This window comes from Mizuhopecten yessoensis, unplaced genomic scaffold, assembly GCF_002113885.1.
Source record: "Mizuhopecten yessoensis strain PY_sf001 unplaced genomic scaffold, ASM211388v2 scaffold716089, whole genome shotgun sequence".
Classification (NCBI taxonomy): domain Eukaryota; kingdom Metazoa; phylum Mollusca; class Bivalvia; order Pectinida; family Pectinidae; genus Mizuhopecten; species Mizuhopecten yessoensis.
This window is the reverse complement of record NW_018479942.1, coordinates 32764-58039: the sequence shown is the minus strand read 5'-3', so window position 1 is coordinate 58039 and position 25276 is coordinate 32764. Positions and strand designations below refer to the sequence as shown.

The window sequence follows — 25276 nt, the reverse complement described above, 5'->3', positions numbered from 1 at the left end:
GGAGTCCATTTTTGTCGAGATTTTTCGTGAAATATGGATTGTTTTACGTATTTTATGCTGAAAGAAGGTGATGTTTGATTGAAATATTTCCCAATATAGATTCTTCACGATCTCGCGTGGATGGAATGGTACGTTAGCGATTGTTTGCTCAATTTTCTTTTAGATTGGGTTATATCGGTAAAATTTATATAATTTAATGTTGATAATTATTGTATTTTTTCATTATCACAAACTATAGTCAAAATGTGTAACTTTTCCGTTGTATATACAAATATTAGCCAAGTGAGGAACCTAAAATAAAGACAAAAAACGGACCTGTAGTACTGGCCCCGGACTGACATTTTTTCTAAAACATACGTAGAATTTCAATAATGAAATCAATTAAAAAACACACATGGAAATTGGATAATTACCATCGTTTCTAAAAAAGCTACAACTGAAAATGAAAATCATCAAATTATCACCAAATTCACTCCCAGTTAATTAGGTTTCCCAAGCTTAAGATCGCGGTGGATTGGAAAGGAGAAAATCAGTGTAAAATTGGGTATTGGGATTAGAATTTGCGGTTTTACTAACAAAGTTACATGTTGTGTTTAGTAACCAGGATATTGTTGGCCAACTATCCTCGGAGATTCATTTCCCCCATGTTCAGACATTACTTTCATTTCTCGTAACTGACATATGGCTAATACGGTTGTCCCGAGTCAAGGTGTGCGCACAACCCATACCGTCTCAACCCAGTCGGCGGTGGTCTCTTTGAAGCCTTTATGAACACAGGTGAAAAAGCTCCGCCCATTTTCACGTCACAGGACGGTGTCTCAACCAATCGGCGCTCGGTAAAGTCAATTGATTAACCATGGTATAATGATATTAATGCACCTTTAAAAACATGGACAGGATACCTCACTCATTATTTACGAGAAAAGAAGCACAATTTAGCGGGGTTACCTTGCTTTCGTTCAGAGGGACTGTTTTAAAGAAAAATATTTCTAACTACCTTGAGGACGAAGAGAACAGCAACTAAACGCAGAGATTGTCGAATACTGCTGCGTCCGAGATGTCATCTTATGGACTGTATCACCATCCTCACCAGGTACGCTACTCAGTCTCTTTACCGGAGACTTTCCGGTTTTCTTTAAATCATTAATGCATCTTTCTGCCCGATACTATATGCATCGGAAACAGATTTTGAAATATTAAACGAGCGACATGAAGTTTACGCTGAAGCGACTGGCTTACTGCCACAGTAACATGCTCACTCATTAACGATGCCTGCATGCAACTTTTATAAATATCGCCGGCAGTTGTGCCCGGGTTTTATTTATTTACAATTCCGATATACTATACAATCAACCGGTAATCCGTCGCTTCATAAAATATTTCTTAATTAGGGACCCCCCATTCCGGCTATATATTAATATATAAGTATTGGCTGGACTACATGATATAATCCGAGTGCAGTGACAAGTGTATCACAGGTAGATAAGTAGTAGTCACCTGCGCACCAGGACGGATTCTATTTTTCATAATTACAGGTAAAATCTTACTTATATTAAAATAACACCATATACCTATATGATATGACAAGTATACGTAAAGTCTCAACCAATTATCTTGTTGATCATTATAAATTATATATTACATTTATATTGTAAAATAAGTAATTCTTTTATAAATAATTGCGATTTTTTCTTCAGTTTATTCGCATACACGGCTATATTTTGTAACCATGTGACAGGGTTATAGTATTGTACAAAGCATTATTTAATAGTCTCATATTTGAAAATGTTTCTGTTCGGGAGGGTTCTTAACCCTTTTCATTAGTCCTATCAAATCTCTTTAACTCATTATTTCAAACAAACACATTCAAACGTTCAGCCTAGAGTAAACGATCATTTAAAGCCCATTAGCAATTAAAACAGTTGGGATAATGATTGAGATCTTAAAATGCATGTTACTGTTTTACTGTTCGTCCGTAAACCGCTCCTGAAACTCCGGCCTGTTTCGGATATTAATTAGAGGTCCATTGGATCGGAACGCAACTTCTAGACAGTCGCGAGTCCTTCATGTTTTAGACTTTCTCTCATCAAAAAGAAACGTACGACATTAAACCATCCATTTCTAGTCATAACAACTCTATTACGGACACACATGGAAAAGTAATGTCATCTCTGTGATTTAAAAATTTGTCATCAGTACTCTATATATATTTGTTAGAATTAAAGCAAAATAAACCGGAAGTGCTGAATCATTAGACGACACAATGATTATAATAACTTTGGCAAAATTTATGTAAAACAAACTTTTTTTTTTTTTTCCTTTTCCATTTCAATTGTCTTCTTTTAATAAAATGCATCTCCACTTGTGAGCGTATAAACATTGCTGTATCTGTAATGATATCCATCAGGTATTTTGCGTGTCCAACAGGTACGAGAGGCACCGTTATAGGGAACAATTACCGGTCAGGTAAAACATGTTATCTCAGGGATTCAATTTCCTTCAGAACAAAATATTTCTGCTTCAGTCATAGGTAAAAAGAATCATTAAAAATAATGGTTTGCAAGCAGGAGGAAAAAACGTAGATTTATCAAGATTTCATTCACCTTTTTGAGAAAATGGTCGGCTTTCGTGATAAAATAAAATACAATGTGATCAAACAGACATTCATTACATTTAATTGTACAAGAGGTGGCGCGCACTTTTTAAATTGATTAAACCATTGATATTTAAGTCAATACAGCTGGACGTCTCTAAGTTACGAGTTGGTGACACCTTTCGAATTACGGTAAATAGATAGTTGTGTGTTTTCCTCCGACACTCGCTACAATATCCTCAGACTGCATCAAAGAACATCGTATCTAACAGGTTTAAATGAAACCCGATATTAGCATTCACTCTAACAGAAAGCAATTTATTTGCAACAATTTCTGTAACATAATATTGTTTTATCATAGGTGTTAAACTAAATATGTCGGCAGCTGTATACGTGTACCCCATCCCCGGTACCCCGGAAAAGTTACCCCCCCCCCCTCCCCCCTCCCCTTCCCCTCCCTAAGTCATTTACCCTGTTGTAGAACTTTGTCAACCCTCCCAACCTCTTCTTACCCTGTGTGACTCGACAGCCTCTCGCCCCGGAACTAGAGGTCGCTTGAGTGTAGATTTTCGTAATAGAATTGTCAGCCGTAAACGGAACATTATTTGTCTGATAATATTTAAACAAATGACTTTTCCCTCAGAAGAGTAGCTACGACAATTACAAATTACTATTCCATTGAAGAGCTAGTTCATCCATGTTTTCCCTGGGCACCTTGGGTAAATAACTTTGTAATAAATCGGTTACAATTGATCACAGATGACTTTTTCTGATAAGATTGTTGAGGTGGGAATGATAAAATTTCTCGTTAGGGCCTGCTAAGAATTTATAGTTTTGTGAAACAATTGTTTAATTGCATGCATCACCGTTAGTCGATGCCAGAGAGCGAATTTACGGCGACAATAATTACATTTTGTCGAGAAACGTTAGATATTGTTAACTAATATTTGAACAATGTTAATTTTATCGGCATTTACAAAAAAACATCGATGCCTGCTGCGAATTTCATTCTAATAATAAAAACCACTTAGTCTTAGCTAATATCAACACATAGCGTCCGTATTTTGGATCCCGTATCTTTTATTACAATTATTTCAAACCTGAATTAATTAAAACGAGTGAGGATTACTGAAGAAGTAGCTCTCTAAACCTTGAATCGGTAGCGCAAATCTAACAGACTATTTCATTATTCGGTCTTTTTCAATAATGTCAGGATTTTCATTATTTTTATCACATAAAGCAATTGTTACAAGCTTTTAAAAAATTACCAAATAATAGAGAGATCCTACGATGGTTATTTAATAATGTTTAAAACGTAATGAAATTTGAGCGGATGCTAATATTAATAATACTTGTCGTTTTAAAATCAGATATTTTCTTTATCCATTGAATCGTGTTAATTAATCGTTAGATTCATTCTCCTACCTGCCGGGGGTAACACTCATATCAGATGTTTGCTCCTATTATTTGACAATAAACCGTTGAATTATAGCACGCACCCGTTAGCTGACTATCCGGCACACGTGTCCGCTTTGCTGTTTAGATTTCAAATTGTTATTTTCCATGCGTCGAAACAAAACTAAAATACTTTTTATTCCATTTGCAACGCGTTATAAAAATTCTATAAATCAAATTATTACTTTTTGAATTAGAATTCTGAAGAATTGATAACAACTTAATAATGATAAATGGATGTTCAACTGGATCATGAAAAGAGGAAATGACAATTATACAGTGTTTATATTAAACTACACCGATAACTTCTCGGATCATTACAACTTTTGTTTTCAGTTTGGTATTAACCACCGTCTCCGTTTATTTGAACTTTTTATTAAACCTTTGAATTATACATATAATTTTATTTCACATTTACTCTGTAGTCACTTCCGTGTACCAAACACCAATTCGAGTTAGCCTGCTCAATAATTTACAGTTATGTTTTCATCAATAATTTTACAGAAGAAAACGTAAGTGTTACCCTTTGAAATTTTATCAAAATTAGAGACTAGCTACTTTCATCCCTATAATTAAATGTTTCACTTTTTAATTATGCTTTCTGAAGTTGGGTTTTACTGTTATACCGTATGTTTCAGTATGTTATACTCCTTGTTATTTAATATCAGTAGATTTCTAATAAAGAACATAACAACTCATTTGTTTGATCTCGTATATTTCTCAAACCTTTTATGTTTTAAAAATATTTTTGGCCATTGTCTTTCGGATGTACTCGCCGTATGGTACATATAAACTAATAAAGTACGGCGAGGTTGTTTGACAATTTACCGTTAATTAAGTTATCGCCCAGGTAGTCGGCGAACAGGTGAGTTCTCACTGATACTTCTATTCACCACCTGTTTGCGCACCCGCTAGAATTGACTATATCGCTCTGTAGTCCCTTCAAAGGGCCGAGACGGAAATAAACATGTGTTGTAAGGTCCCGTTAGAGACCAATTCAGATCTAATGGAGGGGAATAATCCGATCGTGGAAGATCTAAAGACCCGAGATTTTAAATGGCTCACAGGCGGAAATCAGCAAGCTCTGACAGTTTCCGTGTTGTAAGCGGCTCCCGGGTTCGGATCCGGAGTTTAGATTGTCCTCATTTGTGTTGCGTTTAGAAAAAAGGAAACTTGTCGGAAATGTGTTTTCGCTGTCATTGATGAAACGATAGCTCAGCAGTCACGAACATGTCTCGATTCTTCTTATAAGGAAATAAACGTTTTATAAAAGAGGATTTCATTCGAGAGTTACCGACACATGAGCGGAGACTCTTCTGTAAAACAAAGATAACTAATTTGATAATAAACGATATTAAACGTCTTAATTTGACTTTTGAACATGTTCTGTTTTATTTGATATAAATTATTAATTAAAAAACAAAAATAAGCAAATATAGATTCTATTAGACACTAGCTTTTACGAAACTAAACCATTTTATTCGTCATATTAATAGATACAGAACCTGAATATTATTAGAAATGAACATTCTATCACAGTATCACCATATTTATTCAAATATCACCACAATTCTGAATTTGTATTAATTATATATTATTCTATTCTATATGTATAGATAACGCTGTTTGTCTCAGCGCAGAGACGTATATAACCATATATATGTACGATTCAGAGCTACATCTGTTTTAGTTTTACTAAGCACTCCATCACATGACTTCTATGTGGATAGTCCTCGTCACAGGGGCGTGGCACATATCCCCAACCCAAGATCCGTTTACACGCATCCTCGTCATAGTGTTGCAGTATACATTGCTATAATTTTATTTACTTAATTTCAAAATAATCAGAGTAGATTGCGAATAGAGACAGTGGATAACCCTCCTGGAGCATATCCCGGGGTAGAAATGTCTGTGTTAAAAGGTATTTTACTGTTGGGTATAGAAGTACACAGGCCTACATATAAACTTATTTAACGCTGATTTGGGCAGACACCATACAAAGGAAATATAGGTTTGTGAAATGATTAAAGGTATTGAAAACAAAAATGGTCATCTTTGTAACCATTTAAACCGTCTAAGTAATATTGTTTAAAATAAGTAATCGCCAGAGATGATGTCACATTCAAAAGGTGAGCGTTTTTGATTTCGCGCCTTTGTAAAACAAAGCCAACACATGTTTATATTAAATAATTCAGAGAGGGGAATTTGTTACATAATTATCGATTATACAGTAAACGATTGGTCATTTATCTGACCAATCTTCCAATGAATGACCATTCTTCAAATGACTGACCAATTTACACCTGATCGCTGACCGATCACGTATTAGGGGCAATTTATGTCGCGTTAGGCGTTGAAATTCTACACTGAGGCGGGGACAGATGTACAGTATAGCCCCGCAGTCGTAGGCTCGACACCTGTTCTGTCGCTACTTTGATCTTACAGGTGTAATATTTAATTTCTAATATCCAACTTTAGGGTTACTGAACAATCTCTTTTTGTTTATTATATAACACCACAAATTTAATATCGAATTCCTTTTTATGGAATCTGACCCGGAAATGATATCAATCTTACAGTTTATTTGGCGCGTGCCGGGAAGAATACCAATAAGATTTAGATGGTTATATTAATTAAATGCCAGGACTTCCGCATTTTTACAAGCTGATAGTGTAAAAAAGATAACTGTATAGAATACTCAGTTAGATCTTTCATTAATTAATAATACACTTCAGAAATTGATATCATGCCTTTCCCTTTAAACGATTTTATCACCGTAATTATCTTATACCAACGCTTGGAAGGCAGGTAGATATACGTAGATATAATAATGACAAGTTCAAGTTTCAAGTATTTAAACAAAAATATAATTAATTTATGTCTACAGATAACTTTCAGTAAATACTGTCAATTCCTGTTGTTGTTTAATATTGACAGATACATCTTCGTAACCGCTGGTGTCATGACACTCGTGTCTCCTGGTTCTCTTTCTGTTTGCTAAACAATTGTTTTAATTTGTATCAAATATGAAAAAAAGTTAAAAGGACATAGAACACAAACAAACCAAGCATAACTCCAGTCTTTGTCTAGTTACTTAATGTTTACACCAGATCTTGTCTTCTGACAAACGTATCTAACTATTTTACTGGTTTTTTAATTCGTTACTTATTGTATAAATCAAGTCTTTGTCTATATGGGTACTTGTCTACACTTAGCACATAAAAGGTCTTTGTTAAGTTACTTACTGTATATGCATTGTATCTTAGTTACTTANATTAGGATAGGGGTGGGGGATGGGGGTAGGGGGGTTCTGAAGCCCCAAAAAAGCCTCTGGATCCGCCACTGTCATCATAACATATATCACGTGTGTGTCTATTTGGTTGATTCAAACATACACATGTAGAGCTCCTTTATGTATATATCAGGTTTTGCCTACTTACACAATTTACATCTGTCGTACATTTGTACTTCTTTGTTTGACTCTGGACATATGACAGTTTTAACAATACATAAACATGGGATTGAAAAGTGAAAAATTACAGAAAATAAGTATCGAAGTACATATTTCAAGTGGCGTCATAAACACTCTCCTACATGAAACAAACATGGTATATTAAACATGAAAACTGTTGTTAGGTTGAACATAAAACTGTGAAACCGTTTTTGAATTAAACTCAAAACGGTTACTAGGTCGAACATGAAACTGTTGTTAAATTGAACATGAACTGTTGTTATGTTGAGCGTGAAACTGTTGATATATCGGACCTGGATTAGATGTTGATGTATTCACATTGGATGCTGACTTTCCTTTTGTTTCGTTGTAGACGTTAACGACACTGGGGTCAGCGCGCGAGTTCTCAGGAGGAGAACATGACCAGTACCTGTGGAATAAGGTAAGACGTCTTATTCAATAATAACCATATTTTAAAATAAGTTACCCAATTTAATTGTTAAGTGTCAGGTAAGTATTAGGTAAATGCCATGTCAGTATTCAGTGTATACAATATTTCGTCAAGAATGTATTGGTAATGTATATGTAGAACATGATGGATAGTTGTTAATGATACATACAATTACAGGATATCAAGCAAAACAGATAAGGACAAATTCACAGTGATCGATACAATAAACATATGTTGCTTGTAACATCTCAAAGATAGCGTTATTCGGAATCTAACAAAGCACGTGACTTTCTGCACGGGTTTTTTCAAACACGCAAGTCCACAAAGTAAACACATTTTTTAGGCAGACAGTCTTGATGACGAGACATCAACACTACATAATAAAATTATTCTCTGAGAAAATAACAGAACTTTTGAAACAAAACTTACTGGATTGTTAAGAATAGTACATTGGCACCTTTTTTATAAGTTAAGACTGAATTGAAATCTCCTTTATTTCTAATGGTTTCTATCATGAATACAAGGTTGTAGCTCAGGTATCCACGTCTCGTTCTGTCCGTGAGGTTAATTACCTTTCAAAGGAGTATTGATTTTCCCTTTTTTTGATAACGTCTCGATAGTTCAATACAAGTACACACGCGATTATCTTTTGTGCCTGAAATATATAGGAGTTACTTCCCTTGCCCTACCTCTGTACCGAGTCGCAATAAAAAGCCTTGGTCACGTGATACTACCAGAGAGACAACCATATCGATTAGTTTACGCCTAAGAACGAAGGTGTACAGCGATCACAATTTAACAAGGACGAAAACCTCACAAATGGATTTTAAATGATCAAGGCTTTCTTGTAATCGTTTTCTATTTTACACAAACCCTGTGTTAGATCGTTTGCACCTACCTAACTTCCGGTAGCCATCTTACCTGAACGATCTTGTCACAGACACACTTATACTCACCTGCAATACAATTTAATCGGGTGTTAATTACCACTTTTAACCAGATGATAAACCACACTTCATTTAAAACTAGAAAAAGTAATTATCGGTTAGAAATGCAAGAAATAGAAAGAAATATTTTTATGGAGATATCCCAGGAGTTTTTGCGTGTTGATACAAGGACTTAGATAATCTAATTCCGTAGTTGATATAAGTGCGCCGGAAGCATGACTCAGTCCATGTTTATGATCTATCAGCATTTACTTGTCTGTCCCTGGTTTATGTCCTAGCACCTTTATAAGACCCATTAAGTCCGTGGTCCCCGTGCTAATACTCATCGTGACATCCATGCTATATCAGAGAGGTGCCTGTTACACAAACACCTATTTTAGACATAGTAGTAAGCTTGATCATATTTGCACTTCAAAGAATTATTTTCTAGCTTCCTTTTGCATATTTAAACGTCAGCTATCTGTGTTTTGTTTGGACACTAAATGAATGAAAAAGACATAATTTAATAGTCAATATGTAATATCAAGTATACTTAATATGAGTACATAAAATATATTAACTCTACCGATCATAACGTTATGCCGTACATTGTAAAAAGCTGACGTTCGGAACGGGACAGACGACTAGTTTACCATGGAACATATGGTTAAATGCTTTCCTTTCTGCTCGGGTCATTGACATCGTCGCTTCTCTACCCTGTTAATCTAATCATCGTCCCGCTCATCCGATCTTATTCCGGATCTCTGAACCAGAATCCTTTCTCCAATTAGTGTTCCTCTCCACCCCGAGACATTACCATGAATTAAATTTGGCAGGTTTTGTTTGTAATTTAAAGCAAATTAAACCTGACCACAAATTATTTGAAAAATGATGAAATGTCAAAGTGAAGTGATGCCGTATTGTTTCTTCAAAAGAAACTCGATCCGAATGGTATCATCTTGATGTTGATTTGAATGTGACATGAACTTCATAACTGGAATCACGTCATCACGTAATTAAAGGTGTGAGCACTCTGGACGTGTTCGATCCAGCAGATGAAAGGATACAGACAGATATAAATATGAAATATCTGTGTGGACGGGATACATTTTTATAGAAAACACAATTGGAGGTATTTGTCATCATGTTATACACGATATGGACTATTGTATAATAGTCACGTGATGCATATCTGGACCGGATCTGATTAATGGCTGGATAAGACCCCCAGCGCCATTGTTCTCGGCTAGCGTCTGTGGGGGTACTTTGAAGGCCCCGAAGGACCAGATATGGCCCCTTATGGGTACTGTAACACCAGATTTACTCACCCAATAGTCAGTAACAACTAAGAGTACGGAGATTAAGAAAAAAACAACGATGTAAAACGCAATAAAATATCTGACTTCACAAATAATAGCCGAGAAACTCAATCTAACAAAGCTTGTAACCGTTTTGCCCGTGTTGTAACTACAGTCTACCCGTCTGGTGCTCTTAATACAATAACTGTACACCAGCTTGAGAAGGAAATAAAACCGATTGATACATGACTCACCTGTAGAAACTGTAAATGAACAAAAAAGGGAGTCTGCCAGCATAACGTTTGTTACCTGTAAGGATGAAAGGTAGTCGATGAGGTAGGGAGTCTCCTGGGCTTTTCATTTGTTTATTTGAAAAATTGAAAATGTGTTTGGCTAGAGTTCGTTGTCCCGACCGGCTCCACCAAAGATCTGTTCTTGGCACTCAATATCATCTTTTATGACCACTCCATAGCGCATTCGGGGTTTGCATTATCGTTGCCAGTTCTCCTGGTAGAGGTAACTCGCCGTCGCAAACATCCCCCTTTGTCACAGTGTTGATAGGAATATTATATTTTTGAGTTTCGCTTTGTCATAATTGACGTTGATAATTTAGATGATCGATGGTTTCAGTTATAATCTGGTATTCTTTCATGAATTATATATTTGATTAATAACCATATTATTTCATCGCTTTTTTAATTTTGTATACCTGATTCCATTGTCTGTAGCATGATCATTTCCTAAAACTTGTACGTAATGTATTAATTACAAAGACACACAGTTTCATCCCCTTCTTTGTTATTCTCTTCATGAAAAATACACCTTAAATTAAACTTGTTTATCTCACATATCTATGATAGATATGCACAAGTGTTGATATGTATATATATATATGTTTTCCCTCCTTCATAAATGTTTAAATAACTATGTACTGTAAGAAAATCGTGTCACATATATCAGCTCCTTCTATACTGATAATCTCTGTTGCCTTCGTGTCATTGACACACGTTGTCAGTCGGGTACTAGATGTTTCCTACCCTGGAATCTCACGTTCCTGAAGTACAAGACGTATCTATTATGTGTCCTCTAGGATATGATATCGCGCGTGCCTCCAGTATTAGATGTATCTATTGTGTGTCCTACCCTGAAATCTCACGTTCCTGAAGTACAAGATATATATTATGTGTCCTCTAGGATATGATATCGCGCTTGCCTCCAGTACTAGATGTATCTATTGTGTGTCCTACCCTAGGATATCGCGCGTGCCTCCAGTACTAGATGTATCTATTGTGTGTCCTACCCTGGAATCTCACGTTCCTGAAGTACAAGATGTATCTATTATGTGTCCTCTAGGATATGATATCGCGCGTGCCTCCAGTACTAGATGTATCTATTGTGTGTCCTACCCTAGGATATCGCGCGTGCCTCCAGTACTAGATGTATGTATTGTATGTCCTACCCTAGGATTTCGCGCTTGCCTCCAGTACTAGATGTATATATTGTATGTCCTACCCTAGGATTTCGCGCTTGCCTCCAGTACTAGATGTATATATTGTATGTCCTACCCTAGGACATCGCGCGTGCCTCCAGTACTAGATGTATGTATTGTATGTCCTACCCTAGGATTTCGCGCATGCCTCCAGTACTAGATGTATCTATTGTGGGTCCTACCCTAGGATATCACGCGTGCCTCCAGTACTAGATGTATATAGTATGTGTCCTACCCTAGGATATCGCGCGTGCCTCTAGAACAAGATGTATATATTGTGTGTCCTACCCTAGGATATCACACGAGCCTCCAGTACTAGACGTATCTATTGTGTGTCCTACCCTAGGATATCGTGCGTGCCTCCAGTACTAGATGTATATATATTGTGTGTCCTACCCTAGGATATCGCACGTGCCTCCAGTACTAGATGTATATAGAATGTGTCGTACCCTAGGATATCGCGCGTGCCTTCAGTACAAGATGTATATATTGTGTGTCCTACCCTAGGATATCACGCGAGCCTCCAGCACTAGACGTATCTATTGTGTGTCCTACCCTAGGATATCGCGCGTGCCTCCAGTACTAGACGTATCTATTGTGTGTCCGACCCTAGGATATTACGCGTTCCTCCAGTACTAGACGTATCTATTGTGTGTCCTACCCTAGGATATCACGCGTGCCTCCAGTACTAGACGTATCTATTGTGTGTCCTACCCGAGGATATCGCGCGATCCTCCAGTACTAGATGTACTATCCTAGGATATCGCGCGTGCCTCGAGTACGAGGTGCACCTGTTTGCCCTACCTTAGGATATCGCCCGTCTTTGCCTTGCCGTGTAAGTTATTCACTCTCTACGTACTACCAGACATTTCTATGGTCGCAAACAAAAGCAGGTAATCAATTCCACCTAAAAAAAAACATTTTAGCATTTTTGTATCTAGATCACATGATGGGTAGCGTATAGCTGCTGGTGTGTTAATTTTGTTTCCACGTATAGGAAATAGCTAATTGAATTTGTGTGGTATGGCGAGTCGGTTTGTTACCGAAATAGGATCGGTCTAACCAAGAAAGTCGCCCGTGTTTCTTCTGATGCTTAATCAATCATTTTTTCCTGCTCCTAACGTGTTCTAGGCCTGACGTGTCTGTGTTAGCTTGTATCCTCTCGTGTAAAACACGTCACTAACAACTGCACGCGCTGCGTCTGTGAGTGCAACCGTATTACGATGTATTACGATGTATTACGGTACCAGTGTAAATTGCAAGTTCGATTGTCTATACTTTCGAACTTACGATGCTGTTTTAAAGTTATGTTCTTTCTTTAAAATGGCTTCCCATCTTACTGTTACGATCGTACTGAATAATTGGTATTGCAATACATTATAAACCTAAACAAATCATATTTATTATTTACATTTAATTACAACACAAATATATAAACACTTTAAAGTATCAGTATTGGTATTTAAATTTATATGCTATTATGAAGAAACGGTGTTAATGTTTAAAAATTAAAGATTTTGACGCAAGTACATAATTCAGACAGACTTAAATGCATGTATACATATACTGACGTTGCAGTTAGGTTGATCAATACTACGCTATCTTTTTCATAATCATTAGTAAATACAAATATAACAATATCTAAAATAGAAAAAGAAAGGAAATCCAGAATCCAGAAACATCTAATTATTATAAAAGTACAGGTTTAAGTTCACAGACTGTTTTTTAACATATGACAATTTTACTCTTTTACTTTAATGTCACTAATAATTCTGTTTTACAATGGTAATATAATATATCCTCCATCCTCCTCCTCTTCCTCCACCGTCCCCTCCTCTTCCTCTCCCGGCCTATGTCGTCACATTCCATGTGTTGGGATTGAATCCCTGAAATGTTCTTTTGTCCCGATCTCTGATGGTGTTGGTATTTGCACCGGAAAACAAGTCACGGACCTTTCCATGGTGTCCCTACAGCCATTGTTTTTCTAAGATAGTTTGTTCATTGTCCCATGCGATATTGGTGGGAAACGTTAGCTGGATTATACGATGACAAATCGAAGTGTTCGCCCTCAGCAGTGAAGAAGGCAATGGTGTAAAGTAGATAGCTTCTATCCCCATTCCACTCCCGTCTTTATTAGCCCGGGCGAGGTAACAGTGTCGCCGTGCTGTGTGTATTTGAAGTGGAAGAATGTAATATGATTTTTACCAGTTGACACTAATTCCGTAACGTGTTAGGTCTCCGCTACCAAGTATTGCCACCCCACAAAACGCTAGGGTTGGTGTCGGGGCCATCTGCTGCTGACGTTTACCAGTATAAGGCCACACCACCCCTGGGATTGCCATAGAGGCGATGACATTTCTGATGGACAGTCGCCTTGAAATGATGTTCAGACATATTGAAATTAATCATAAAATTGCAACCAGACAGTTAAGATCGACATTTTTAGAAAATATCACAAAAGTTCCACCGTACGTACTGTGACGTGACTGTGACGTACGTCATGCATCCTGACGGTAAATCAGTTGTATATTTATTAGCCGGAAAGTGTCACGTCGATTGCTTTTGTTACCTGATATTAAGGGTCGACTTGTGTTCTTGATTCACGTTGGGGTATTGTTTCCTAGGGCTTCACTAACAAATAGAAGCTAATGTTTACACTCCGTCCGCGGTATCTTGAGGACTTTTGACATTCATATTTCTTAATTACACAAATGTTCCTGAATAATGGTCTGATCATAGGAGGCTTTTATTGCCTGACTGTCTGACGAAAGGAGATTTTAATTCACCACCATCACATGAAATCTAATCCCCGAACCAATAAACCATTAGCTAGGCACCAAACTTGTTTTTCCCATTGTCACATTTTCTCATATCCCTCAAAACAGACAAGTGCTCGTTTTTTGTTTGTTATAGCTGTCTTCAAGGAAAATTGATCATTTCCAAATGTTTATTTGCAAGAAATGTTACTTGATTAAATAATTGTGAAAATGAAGAATGGTTACGTCGTAGTTAAAAAGTTGTCAACTTCCATATTCCGGTTGCTTTCAAAATATTGTCATTGGCGATCCAGTAATACCAGTTTGTATTTTGATAGGAAATTGACTGCCACAAGCACTAGTATCAATTTGCAATGAAATTTTCTGAATACATTGCATATTATAAACGATAGAGGTAAAACAGTGGACTAATTGGTCGCCTGAAGGTCTGTCATGAACCAATATCGCGCATAATTAAGTATGTGATATACATCTCTCTGACTCTCTCGTCATTACTTCACAAATATTGTCAAACGGAGATGTTCAGCATCTATTTTCTATTAAATATACCATTCTTCAGCACATATTGCATTGATTTTTATGAAGTAGTTGTTTGGTACGGCTGAGGTATCAATTTCGATTGTGTATGCCCAGCCATCTGCTATTCTGTATTCTGTCTGTGTGTTTTAGTACACATCCTTCACCTGACAATATAATCCAAATACCTAATGTTATGATCCAAATCTATGACCTGATGTTAAAATCAAAATCTCTAGCATGATGTTTTAAACCTAATCAATAAACAAATATAATACTCCACTTTTATAGCCGAATCTTATAATCCACATCTACAACCTGATGATAAACATCACTTTGTTCCAAGCTTGAACATAATTAGAAGTCATATTTTTTTTATTGAAATTTAGAAAAGTAACAACGAAGCAACATAAGTGTTGCTGTTTGTATAATCAGAAGGCGACTCGTGTGAATCTTGTGACACGATTTCCCCCACAATTTGAATTATTATGAAAAACATATCGATTAATAAAAAATAAAAAAATTAATGTGTCAAGAGGCTACCAATGCTTGACTCAGCTGAGTCATAGTACATATTGTTTATGGTAAATTACCAACCGCATTTGTCATCTGTAATGTTCGGCCTATTCCCAAGCAGTCCTGGATTAGTGGCAGTATCATGTAGGCATGTGCCGAGCAGCCAGTTTGATGTTTTATATTGCTTCCCAAGTGAATGGAATTTGTTTGATAAGTTTCTTAATTGTATGCCCATAACACAACAAAACAACAAAATCGATTATACTAATGCTAGGCTCAAACTTTGGCCGGGACATGTAGATGTGTGATGACATTTCTCCCAACACATCGCTTCTCAGTGCCGACTTGCTAGACACTTTTACATCCTACCTTTTTTCCCCATTTAGTCTTAAACATCTAAAATAAAACTTTTTGTAACGTTTCTTGAATTAGAATAATATAGGGAACCTAATTTGTGGGGGGTTTCATTTTATTTTAAATTTTCATTTTTAACAAATGAAGTAAGATGTGTGGATTAAAGTTTAGTTAAGTGTTTAAAGCTGACTGTGCTTTATGTACCTGGGTGAAGGTTGTCATGTTAACACCCGTCCGCTGTGATGTTAACGTCCCGAGCCCTCGACAGTGTTTCTCCCCTCCCAGCCAGGACTGGCCCATTAGTGATTGCAAACCTCTCATCGCAATGGAACAAGATTAATTCTAGGTATAACTCGGTGCTATATTCCCTGGGTACCTCTCCACTATACTTTTGGCCACATGTTACTGAAAGTCAATAGGTCTAGAGTTTTCCTGTCAGTTGTATGGACTTTGTGTGACTGTTGTTTCTTCATATGTCTGTAGTGTGCAAGACCACCGGTCATTGGCGAACATTTAAGATAGTCAATTGTCTGAAAGGCTCCAACCCGTCTCATTGAACCTGGCAGGTCCTTTACTTGTTCTGTGCTATTTTAGTAGAATGTATTATCGTTGTTTAGTCTAAAATAACTGGAACTTTAAACTTGGGTTTCATTATTTTTTATTTCATTTAAATAAATTACAACTTGTCCAGTATTAATTTACTTCACAAACTAATGTCATTATATCTGCCTATACTTTATAATTGATATGTACATATCTTGATATGAAAGCCAAAATAAATTATCGTCACACGATCTGATATATTCTTAAATCAAGCCTTTAACTGTTTGTCTCTTTTAGTTCTCAAACACTAGATTGATAAGTAAAGAAAAGGGAAATCTAGAATAGCACTAATAACAATCCTTACCTAAATATGATCAAATGTATTCGTATAAAATACTGATATATTGTTTCCACAGTCGAGGTAGCATTTTTATTTGTGATTTGCGTTTTATAAACTACACCATAGATCGAACGCTTTGTGACATTGTCGCCTTTATTTTGGTTATGTAACCATTGCTGTATTTCAAAGGAGCATTGTATTATTTGTGTAGAAGTTAGCATGGTTTTATTTGTTATTTTTATATGCTGAAATGCCTAAAGTTTTATTTTGGTTGATGTGACCACAGTTTTATCATTTTCGTAAATTGACCACCTTTATTTAGCTTAAATGACCATTGTTTGTTATTATCTTTTGTTGCCTTGTTTCATTTTGGTTGAAGAGAAATGCTTAGTTTTGATTCTGGTGAAAATTATTGTTTGTTTTGGTTGCAGTGAACATTGTTCATTTTCATAATTCTAGAGTGATTATTGTTTATTTTGGTTGAAGCGACCATTGATTTGTTCGATGGATGTGATTATTTGATTAATTTGTTTGGTTGATATGGCCATTTTAATATATAAGTTGAAGTGAAATTGTATTTTTGGTGGATGTGATCATTGTATTATTACATGTATATTTTATCTTTGTTGATTTGGCCATTGTCATATTTTGGTTGATGTGACCAATTGTTTGATATGGTTAAAGTGAAAATTGTGTTATTTTCGTTGAAGATTATCAATGTTTTGTTTTGGTTGATGATGTAACTTTTTATCTTTTAATTGATAAATTATATATAATTGCTGTAAAGTGACCACTGTCTGTTTTGGTCAATTTTACCTTTGCGTTATTAGTTTGGCTGACGGACCTATGTTTTATTTTGGTCGATGTGTCCTCTGTTTATTTTGTTTTGTTTAAGTGACTACAGTATTATTTATCGGGGTTGACGTGACCGTTATTTTGTTTACTTGATTTAAGAAGCAACAAAGTTAAAACATAAGGCATTCTAAACAATGTAAAATAAGGCAATATTGTAGAAACGTTTATTTTTTCTTCTCCTGATTATGACTTGTTAGTCTTCATTTTAGTTACCTCATTACACTGCAAGTTAATACAATAATTCTCATCCTCATTTTACAATATTTCTTTCTGATGATATTGTTTTTTCGATTTTATTCTTCTCATAGTAATCATTTCTTATGACGATAATTTTTGCAGCCCGTACATTGTATACGAAATTCCATTGCAATTGTCATAAGGTATTAAGGGGATTACACAACAAATAATATAAAATGAAAATATAAGATAAAACAAATTTTGAAATAAATCATAAAATTAATTTGGCATGAATAAATTGTTTTTAGTTTAGATATCAATTTAGTTTGTGTTGTATTTGAAATTGAATCTTTATATATCGAAGTTTCGATTGTCAATTATAATAAATATGTGTCTTTTAGTGGTTTTCTGCACATAACTGTTACTTAAAGCACTGCTATGTATTGTTAAAAGCCGCAATTATGCACACGATGAATTTTAGTTTTCTGTCTTTAAATACCATCAAAAACTTTAAATAATAAACGGATTTCATTCCTTCATTTGAAAACAAATTAATTTCTCGCATTTAAACCTAAAATAAACAAATTAATCCTAAACAGTTATCATATCAACAGAAACCAATGATTACAACTAATGAAAATCCATTGTCTGCATACACTGTTTATTTATAGTCAAAAGTCAAGCACGTGTGTTTGACACAGTCATTATTGACACTTCAAAAGTCATCAACTCAGACACTGTGCACGTATCAATTTTCAGTTGTATGAGAACCAAGGCACGTGCAGCTGGAAAAAGCACGTGCGATTAGCGTGGTTCAAAGGTCAATATGATTAGCCACAAGCACATTGGGAAATTTTCCCGGAAGGAAGCGTCGATGTGTCAGATCCGATCTCTACTTCCTAATTGACTCTGCTTTAAAGTAATTAATTATATCAAACAGAAATACAATAAATTGATAATAAATATCCACAAATGAAAGCGTCTGATAAACGTAAAAAAAAATTATTTTCAACAAAATGAACTCCTGCTATTTATTATTAAGAATATTGAGGAAAACTGATGGAAATGCCGATTTTTATGCCTTTTTTACTTACAATATTTATAACTGTCACAGTAGTCATACCATCGTTCATGTGCTGTAAAGCGCTTAAAGTTATTTTGCAAACCATATAGGGCGATATACCAATGTTGTATATTATTATAATTATTACATTACAAAAATGTTTTTTAGCATAAGGGAAATTATCATTACTACTTTTATTAGTACTGGAACTTTATATATTAAACTATAAAAATTAACGACTTAAGAAATTTAAAAAAACAAACAAACATATTCTTATTATTTAAGAATTGAGCTAAACTAATTTGTTAAAAAACCAAATAAATCAACTTAGGTTTTTATTAGATTAAGAAGATATTTTGCAAAAGTAATTGTTCTTTCTTTCGCTAGCATTTTTTATTTCATTTTAAGTACGCTCTGCTAAATCAAAGGTAAAGAATGCACAGATGTAATTACACCAAAAATATTTGATTCAATATATCAACAAATTAATTGTCAAAAGTCTTATTGCTGCCAATATGAGAAGAATTTGTAAATAAACACGAACGTTTGTGAATGGAGTCCTCAGCCATGAATAGCGTACAGGTTCAGAGTGTTGGTACTCACGATAAATGTTTGATGAGGTTAATATACAACTACTCCGGAAATAGGGCACGACATTACCAGTCATCGATCACCGTCACGACAAAAAAGTCAACCTTGGATTAACATTCAATGATTACATTTTGGTGAATGAAATGCTATTTAACTAAATATTGTGAGAAACAACTATGTAACCCCTCGTGCGCCTCGTTTGTAGTGTGATTGTAACCAGGTGTTGCAACTCTCATGCTGATCGCTCCTGCAGTAAGAAAACCAACCTAAAGAGATCGATTTTTTCAATAATACACACTTTAAGTACAAGCTATTGAGGGGTAATTAACACGCGAAAATGCCCAAATAAAATTGATCTGATCATGTTAATTTGTCTCTTTAAATAGCGATTCTGTGATCGCACTGCCGTATCTATAGGCCTGTGCTTTAACAATATTGTGGCAAAGGTGCCTTTCTTCTTTTCTCAATGCTTCAATTATCTTTCTATTTTAATAGAGACGCAAGCGTGAGGCAATCATCAAACAAATAAGACGATCAATAATTTTAAATTTTCAGAAATAAAAACGTAGATTTTCTTTTCTTTGATAAAACATTTTTTTTCGGAATTAATCATATATCTTAAGAAATATTTCACCCTTTTTAAATACTATTTGAAGGTATAAAAAATGTGACAATGTGCTTAAGTTGACTATTACACAATTCATGCCACCTAGCGCCGTGTAACAATTACCAACACAATTGTTTATTTGCATACATGCTGAGATATATATGTACAACTGCAGATATTGAATATTCGTCAATTTATTCTTATTTCTTGAGACATGATTGAAAAAGACTAATTTATACATTACAGTAACTTGTTGTAAGGAACATTGGACGGTACCGGATATCAGAGTTATTTACATTACCATGCTACATATATTATATTAAAAATCTACTCAGGGAACGGAAATTTGAATTCTTTGAAAGCCATTATTACATATTCCAACATTAACTTCTTGAATAATCTTATTTTTATCAATATCAAAATATGAGCAAACTTCGATAACGTAAATTACTATGTGAATTAAGGTATTTCCTTCCAATGAAGACTTTATAAAATGTAGTTTTAATTAAAATTATTTTTATAACAACTTAATAGAATAATACGAATTACATTAAATAATACATTTAAAATGTAAAACAAAATCTACTTCGATGATAACAAATTCGATTTGATTGCTTTAGTCAAAACAAATATTAATTAAAGTATTAATTATTTTTGCCTGTCCCTATAGTGTCCGTATAATTGAAGTACCCGCTAAGATACCATGGGGAGTGTTAACGGTGTGTGCCCCTCGGCTAGTACGTACAACTCCCACCCTGGTACTGTTTAGGCCAGCACTGTATATTGATATAAATCGATGTCTCCACTCAATATCTCATATTTGTCAAGCGCGTCGCGTGTTTATGGTATTGATATATTTTACACAAGGGGACTCCAGAACCCCACAGCTAGATACACAGACACAGGTTCAAAGATTACCTTACACAGACTCGTAGTGGCATGCTGGTCCTGTCTCACCGACATCGTACTATATGATGCTTGAATTATTATTAATACATTTTATCCTTTTGTGTGCTGTGATGTGGAGCTTGTGTTTTATTTATTTGGTAAACATGAAATAGATTATAGGAATATGGTGGAATTTACCATCAAATATGCTAAATACCCATTGTTTAAAATAATCTATATATTATATAAGCAGAGGCACGTTTCAAGTTATCCACGTATTATACTTCTGAATAAAACAGTCCTATATTACTTATACTACTTTATATTGAAACTTTGTATATGCTTTGTTCACCAGAAAACAAACAGACCCGTTCATTCTTCCTTTGCTTTGATCCCGTATTTGTTGGTCTAATTTCTAATTTCCCCTTTTCCTACACGTTATTTGAATGCCGGTGTGTTTTATGGCTCTAGTCCCTAGGAATCCTGTTGGAATCACTTATTACAATCAATCTTAGGACAGCATCAAGAAGCTTTATGGACAATTTCCTAATTTGAAATTTGCTGAAATAGATTAGGGTAATTGAGATACTGACGTGCGACAATTTTCTTCCCGTTACATCAATAAAATCTAGCGGTCCGCTGCGACAATTTGAAAATTTTCTAATTTGAATCGACTAAAGCTTCCTCCGTACAACGATTTCCTGAAGAGCTCCTGTGGTGTAAGCATTGAGATATAGAATGTCGTTCGCGGATCAGAGCTACTGTAGTTTGACACTTTAATTAGGAGAAATTGGCGGATGATGAAACTACTTTATCCTCCCGAGCCGTGCTCGGATATTTCATGTTTATGTCTCTTCTAAAGAAACATAAAAACGACTAGGCACAAAAGGACAAAACAGAGGTTTTCTTTACAGTGTAAGATACATTAAGAATTTTATTACCAAATGTTTTAAACGGCTTCTCTTTATGTGTATATTTTTTCAAAGCTCATACTGAAAGTTTAATGAAATTTCCTATTTCCAGAAATATGGTTAAAAAGAAGCTCTAATAAAACTTCTTAAACAACTAACATTTCCTCTTTTATTTTTGGTTAAAATTCATGATACCGACCTTTTTTATAAATTAGAATGAAAACACAAAATCTTAAAAATGAAGGCAATTTAATCGTCACGCTGCTGCCAGCCATGTGAATATTTCATGACGTTAACACATTTTAGGGGAGTAGAGCAGACTTAGATTCACAAGAAGAAATAGAAGTTTAGAAACGTGGTGTACTACGTTTGTGACCAGGAGGTGGACAAATCAAATCAACATATTATAGAATGATTTAAAGAAAAGTGAAAACATTTTAATTATTCAACCGGAAATATGATAAAATATTACTTTAGTAGAGTTAAAAGAAAACAATAAATACATAACTAACGTAAAAGAAAAAAATAGCATGAATTAAAGAAGGATTTGAAGTTTAACAACGATTTACCTTTATGAAATAAGACGAGAGTATCTATAAATACTTAGCACCTGTAAATAAACAATAACTGTAGCGGGTATCAACGAGGACACACGGTCGTCCTTACCACACCTAAGACCCAAAGTAGGGCCAGCTCAACACTTATCTTGTAGGCATCGCCGGAAGGTGGCACTCACATTAGCGGCGAGCAAATATGCCTGTCTCTTTATCGATACGTCGATTAGCTCACAGTCCAACAAAGATCAGGCACCTCAGCTCTCAAATGCTTCATTGATATCGACAATCAAAAACTTTCTGTGATGACGGCTAACATATTTCTGGAGAAAATAGTTTGACCCTAATGACTGTCTACTCAACAGAGCATGCGCTACGGTTGATGAATTAAAGGCCACGTGACGCGCGCGCGGCTAGGACAGGTGCTGTGGTATTGAGTGCTGTACTACACAGAAAGTAATTCCCTTTTCTTTAGTGCCGATAGGCAGTTTCTCGTACACAGTTCTCATTAGAAACTTTCTCTGCAAGTGGGTTATAATTTGCTGTTCCTAGGAATTGACTCAGGCCTTAGGCCGCTTGCATTCTCGTCATGTCCGCACTGTGCCAAACCATGATGAACACTAAACAGACGGTTGGATTACACCACTCCCTAAACCCGGGACACATTTCGGGGAGGTACTCCCCTCCTTACCGCTCCCCCGAGCGTGTGCGGTGTATGACAACCTCCACGGTACGTAGCTGTAATCTGTCAATGCGTGTGAGCCGACTTCGCTTTTTAATCACCTTTATTAGCTATTCTAAGCCAGCCCGCGCAATGTGTCTCATTATTTCCCATGTTTCATATTTTATGAAGTGAGTTTTATCTTCTCGCATTGAACATGCCGTGTGTATATTAGCAATGTGTTTTTTTACCTGAGCTGTCGGTACACAATAGCTCTCTGGTAAAAGTACACCGTACAAACACGACCATTATCGGGTATATTTTATTTATATACCCTACTCTACTAGTCTATTTACCATGTGTGTTTACTCTTATGTTTTTCAGGGAAATTTCTTTGGTGGAGTTGATGATGGGTTACTTGCACGAGCTGAAGTTTTGGCTGCTGTTGACATTTCTAAGCAATCTTCACAACAAATGATGAAACACGATGGACTATATGGCCATACAGCGGACCTTGGGGGTCACAATGCCACCCCTTCCCGCCAACAGCTACAGATGCACAGCCACCCTTCATTCGGCCCCACCGACGTTATGCTTGAACAGCTAACATCTAACCCCACGATGTCCCTGGGTGGGATGTCGGACCACCACATGAGCATTGCCAACTCCCCACCCATGAACCACCACAACATGTACGCGCCTGTGTATTCGCACCCTAATCCCATGGGCAATCACCATGGGTTTGGGGGGCACCACACAGTCCACCATACTATGCATGACACAGAGTGTGACCCTAGGGAGTTGGAAGCCTTTGCAGAAAGGTTCAAACAGAGAAGGATAAAACTAGGTGTAACACAAGCAGACGTAGGTAATGCACTTGCTAACCTCAAACTTCCGGGGGTCGGGTCCCTCAGTCAGAGCACGATATGCAGGTTTGAGTCGTTAACTCTCAGTCATAATAACATGATAGCACTTAAACCTATCTTACAAGCCTGGCTAGAGGAAGCTGAGAAACAAGCACGAGAAAAAAAGGAAGCTGAAGGTCAAGGACTTGCCTGCTCAGAAAAGAAAAGAAAGAGGACATCTATTGCTGCGCCCGAAAAGAGGTCACTGGAGGCTTATTTCGCAGTTCAACCCAGACCTTCTGGAGAAAAAATAGCTCAAATCGCAGAAAAATTGGACCTTAAGAAAAATGTAGTAAGAGTGTGGTTTTGCAATCAGCGACAAAAGCAAAAAAGGATGAAATTTTCAGCGATAGCTGGCCACTGAGTTTTATTGTGAACAAATGTTTGACGTTTTACACGCACATTCTGTTGGATATGTGAATAATTAATCTCATATCCAGGGAATACATGTCAGTGATACGTAACTGGATATGTGAGATAACGAACACGTGAAATTACCTCATTGTTTATGTGTCCAGTACAGGACGAGATTGAAGTCTTACAGTCGAGTTACCTAGGAGTCTGTAAGGTCAGGGCTGTGCTACGCTGACCCTTCGGTATTTCACCGTTTTCGTTTTTAATACCAATTTTTCTCACCACCGAACCTTTTGTACCTGAGGAAATGCTCTTAGAACTATGTACATGGATCATGACTTTTTATGAAGTTGATTTTATTTTTGTAAATAGAGAATAATTTATTTTAATTGTGAAACTTTTAATTGTTGTTTAAATTATTTTAAGTTATTTATAGCCCATTCCATATTTTGATTTTGAGCAGCAATTTTATTTTATTTATTAACATGTCGCAATACACAGAATATGTTTTAAACTAAAAACATTCCATGCAAGTAAAAATATATAACATAGCTCAGCGTATTAAATATTTGTGTAAGCTGTATTTACAGCTTGCTTTAGATGTTAAAACTAAACACTTGAAATGTGCATAAACACATCGTTATTTTCATTATGCCAAGATGATAACCCATCATTCTAGGATATCATTCATATTCAAATAATTTATTATATTTTAAATATTTGAACGTCCATCAACCCGTTTTTCTCAAAAGGTATTCGTATAAGCTAGTCATTCTGTTGTACAATACACGGATACAGATAATTTATTGACATATCATTTTGTCAAAGAAACTATTCTAAATAGTATTTTACATTGATTTAATTATTTGCATTTTATTTATTTATGAATGTAGTAGCGCCCCCTAATCTCTGAGTGTCTGACCACAGCTAGGTTGTATGTTTAATTTTTGTAGTTGTGGTACCACAGTACCGGAGTCTGTCCCTAATCTGTCTCACTGGAT

General features: G+C 35.7%; 1 protein-coding gene across 2 annotated transcripts; it reads left to right on the top strand.

Annotated features, from left to right (window-relative positions):
- The first annotated feature begins 902 nt into the window (after positions 1 to 902).
- On the top strand, positions 903 to 24682 carry LOC110441666 (POU domain, class 4, transcription factor 3-like). 2 transcript variants are annotated; one of them, XM_021484874.1, is made up of 3 exons: positions 903 to 1093; positions 7873 to 7941; positions 23401 to 24682. In XM_021484874.1, the coding sequence occupies exons 1-3, from the start codon at positions 1058 to 1060 to the stop codon at positions 24283 to 24285; spliced, it is 990 nt and encodes a 329-aa protein (XP_021340549.1). In that variant the 5' UTR covers positions 903 to 1057; the 3' UTR covers positions 24286 to 24682. The 2 variants fall into 2 exon arrangements, with proteins under 2 accessions (XP_021340549.1, XP_021340548.1); XM_021484873.1 differs by lacking the exons at positions 903 to 1093; positions 7873 to 7941 and adding an exon at positions 22625 to 23085.
- Positions 24683 to 25276: the final 594 nt, after the last annotated feature.

Excerpts from the sequence above, each read along its gene's own strand:
- LOC110441666 (XM_021484873.1), top strand. The coding sequence starts at position 22,945 with ATGTCCGCACTGTGCCAAACCATGATGAACACTAAACAGACGGTTGGA. Across the intron at positions 23,086-23,400 it reads GGTGTATGACAACCTCCACG|GGAAATTTCTTTGGTGGAGT; the intron begins GTACGTAGCTGT and ends TATGTTTTTCAG.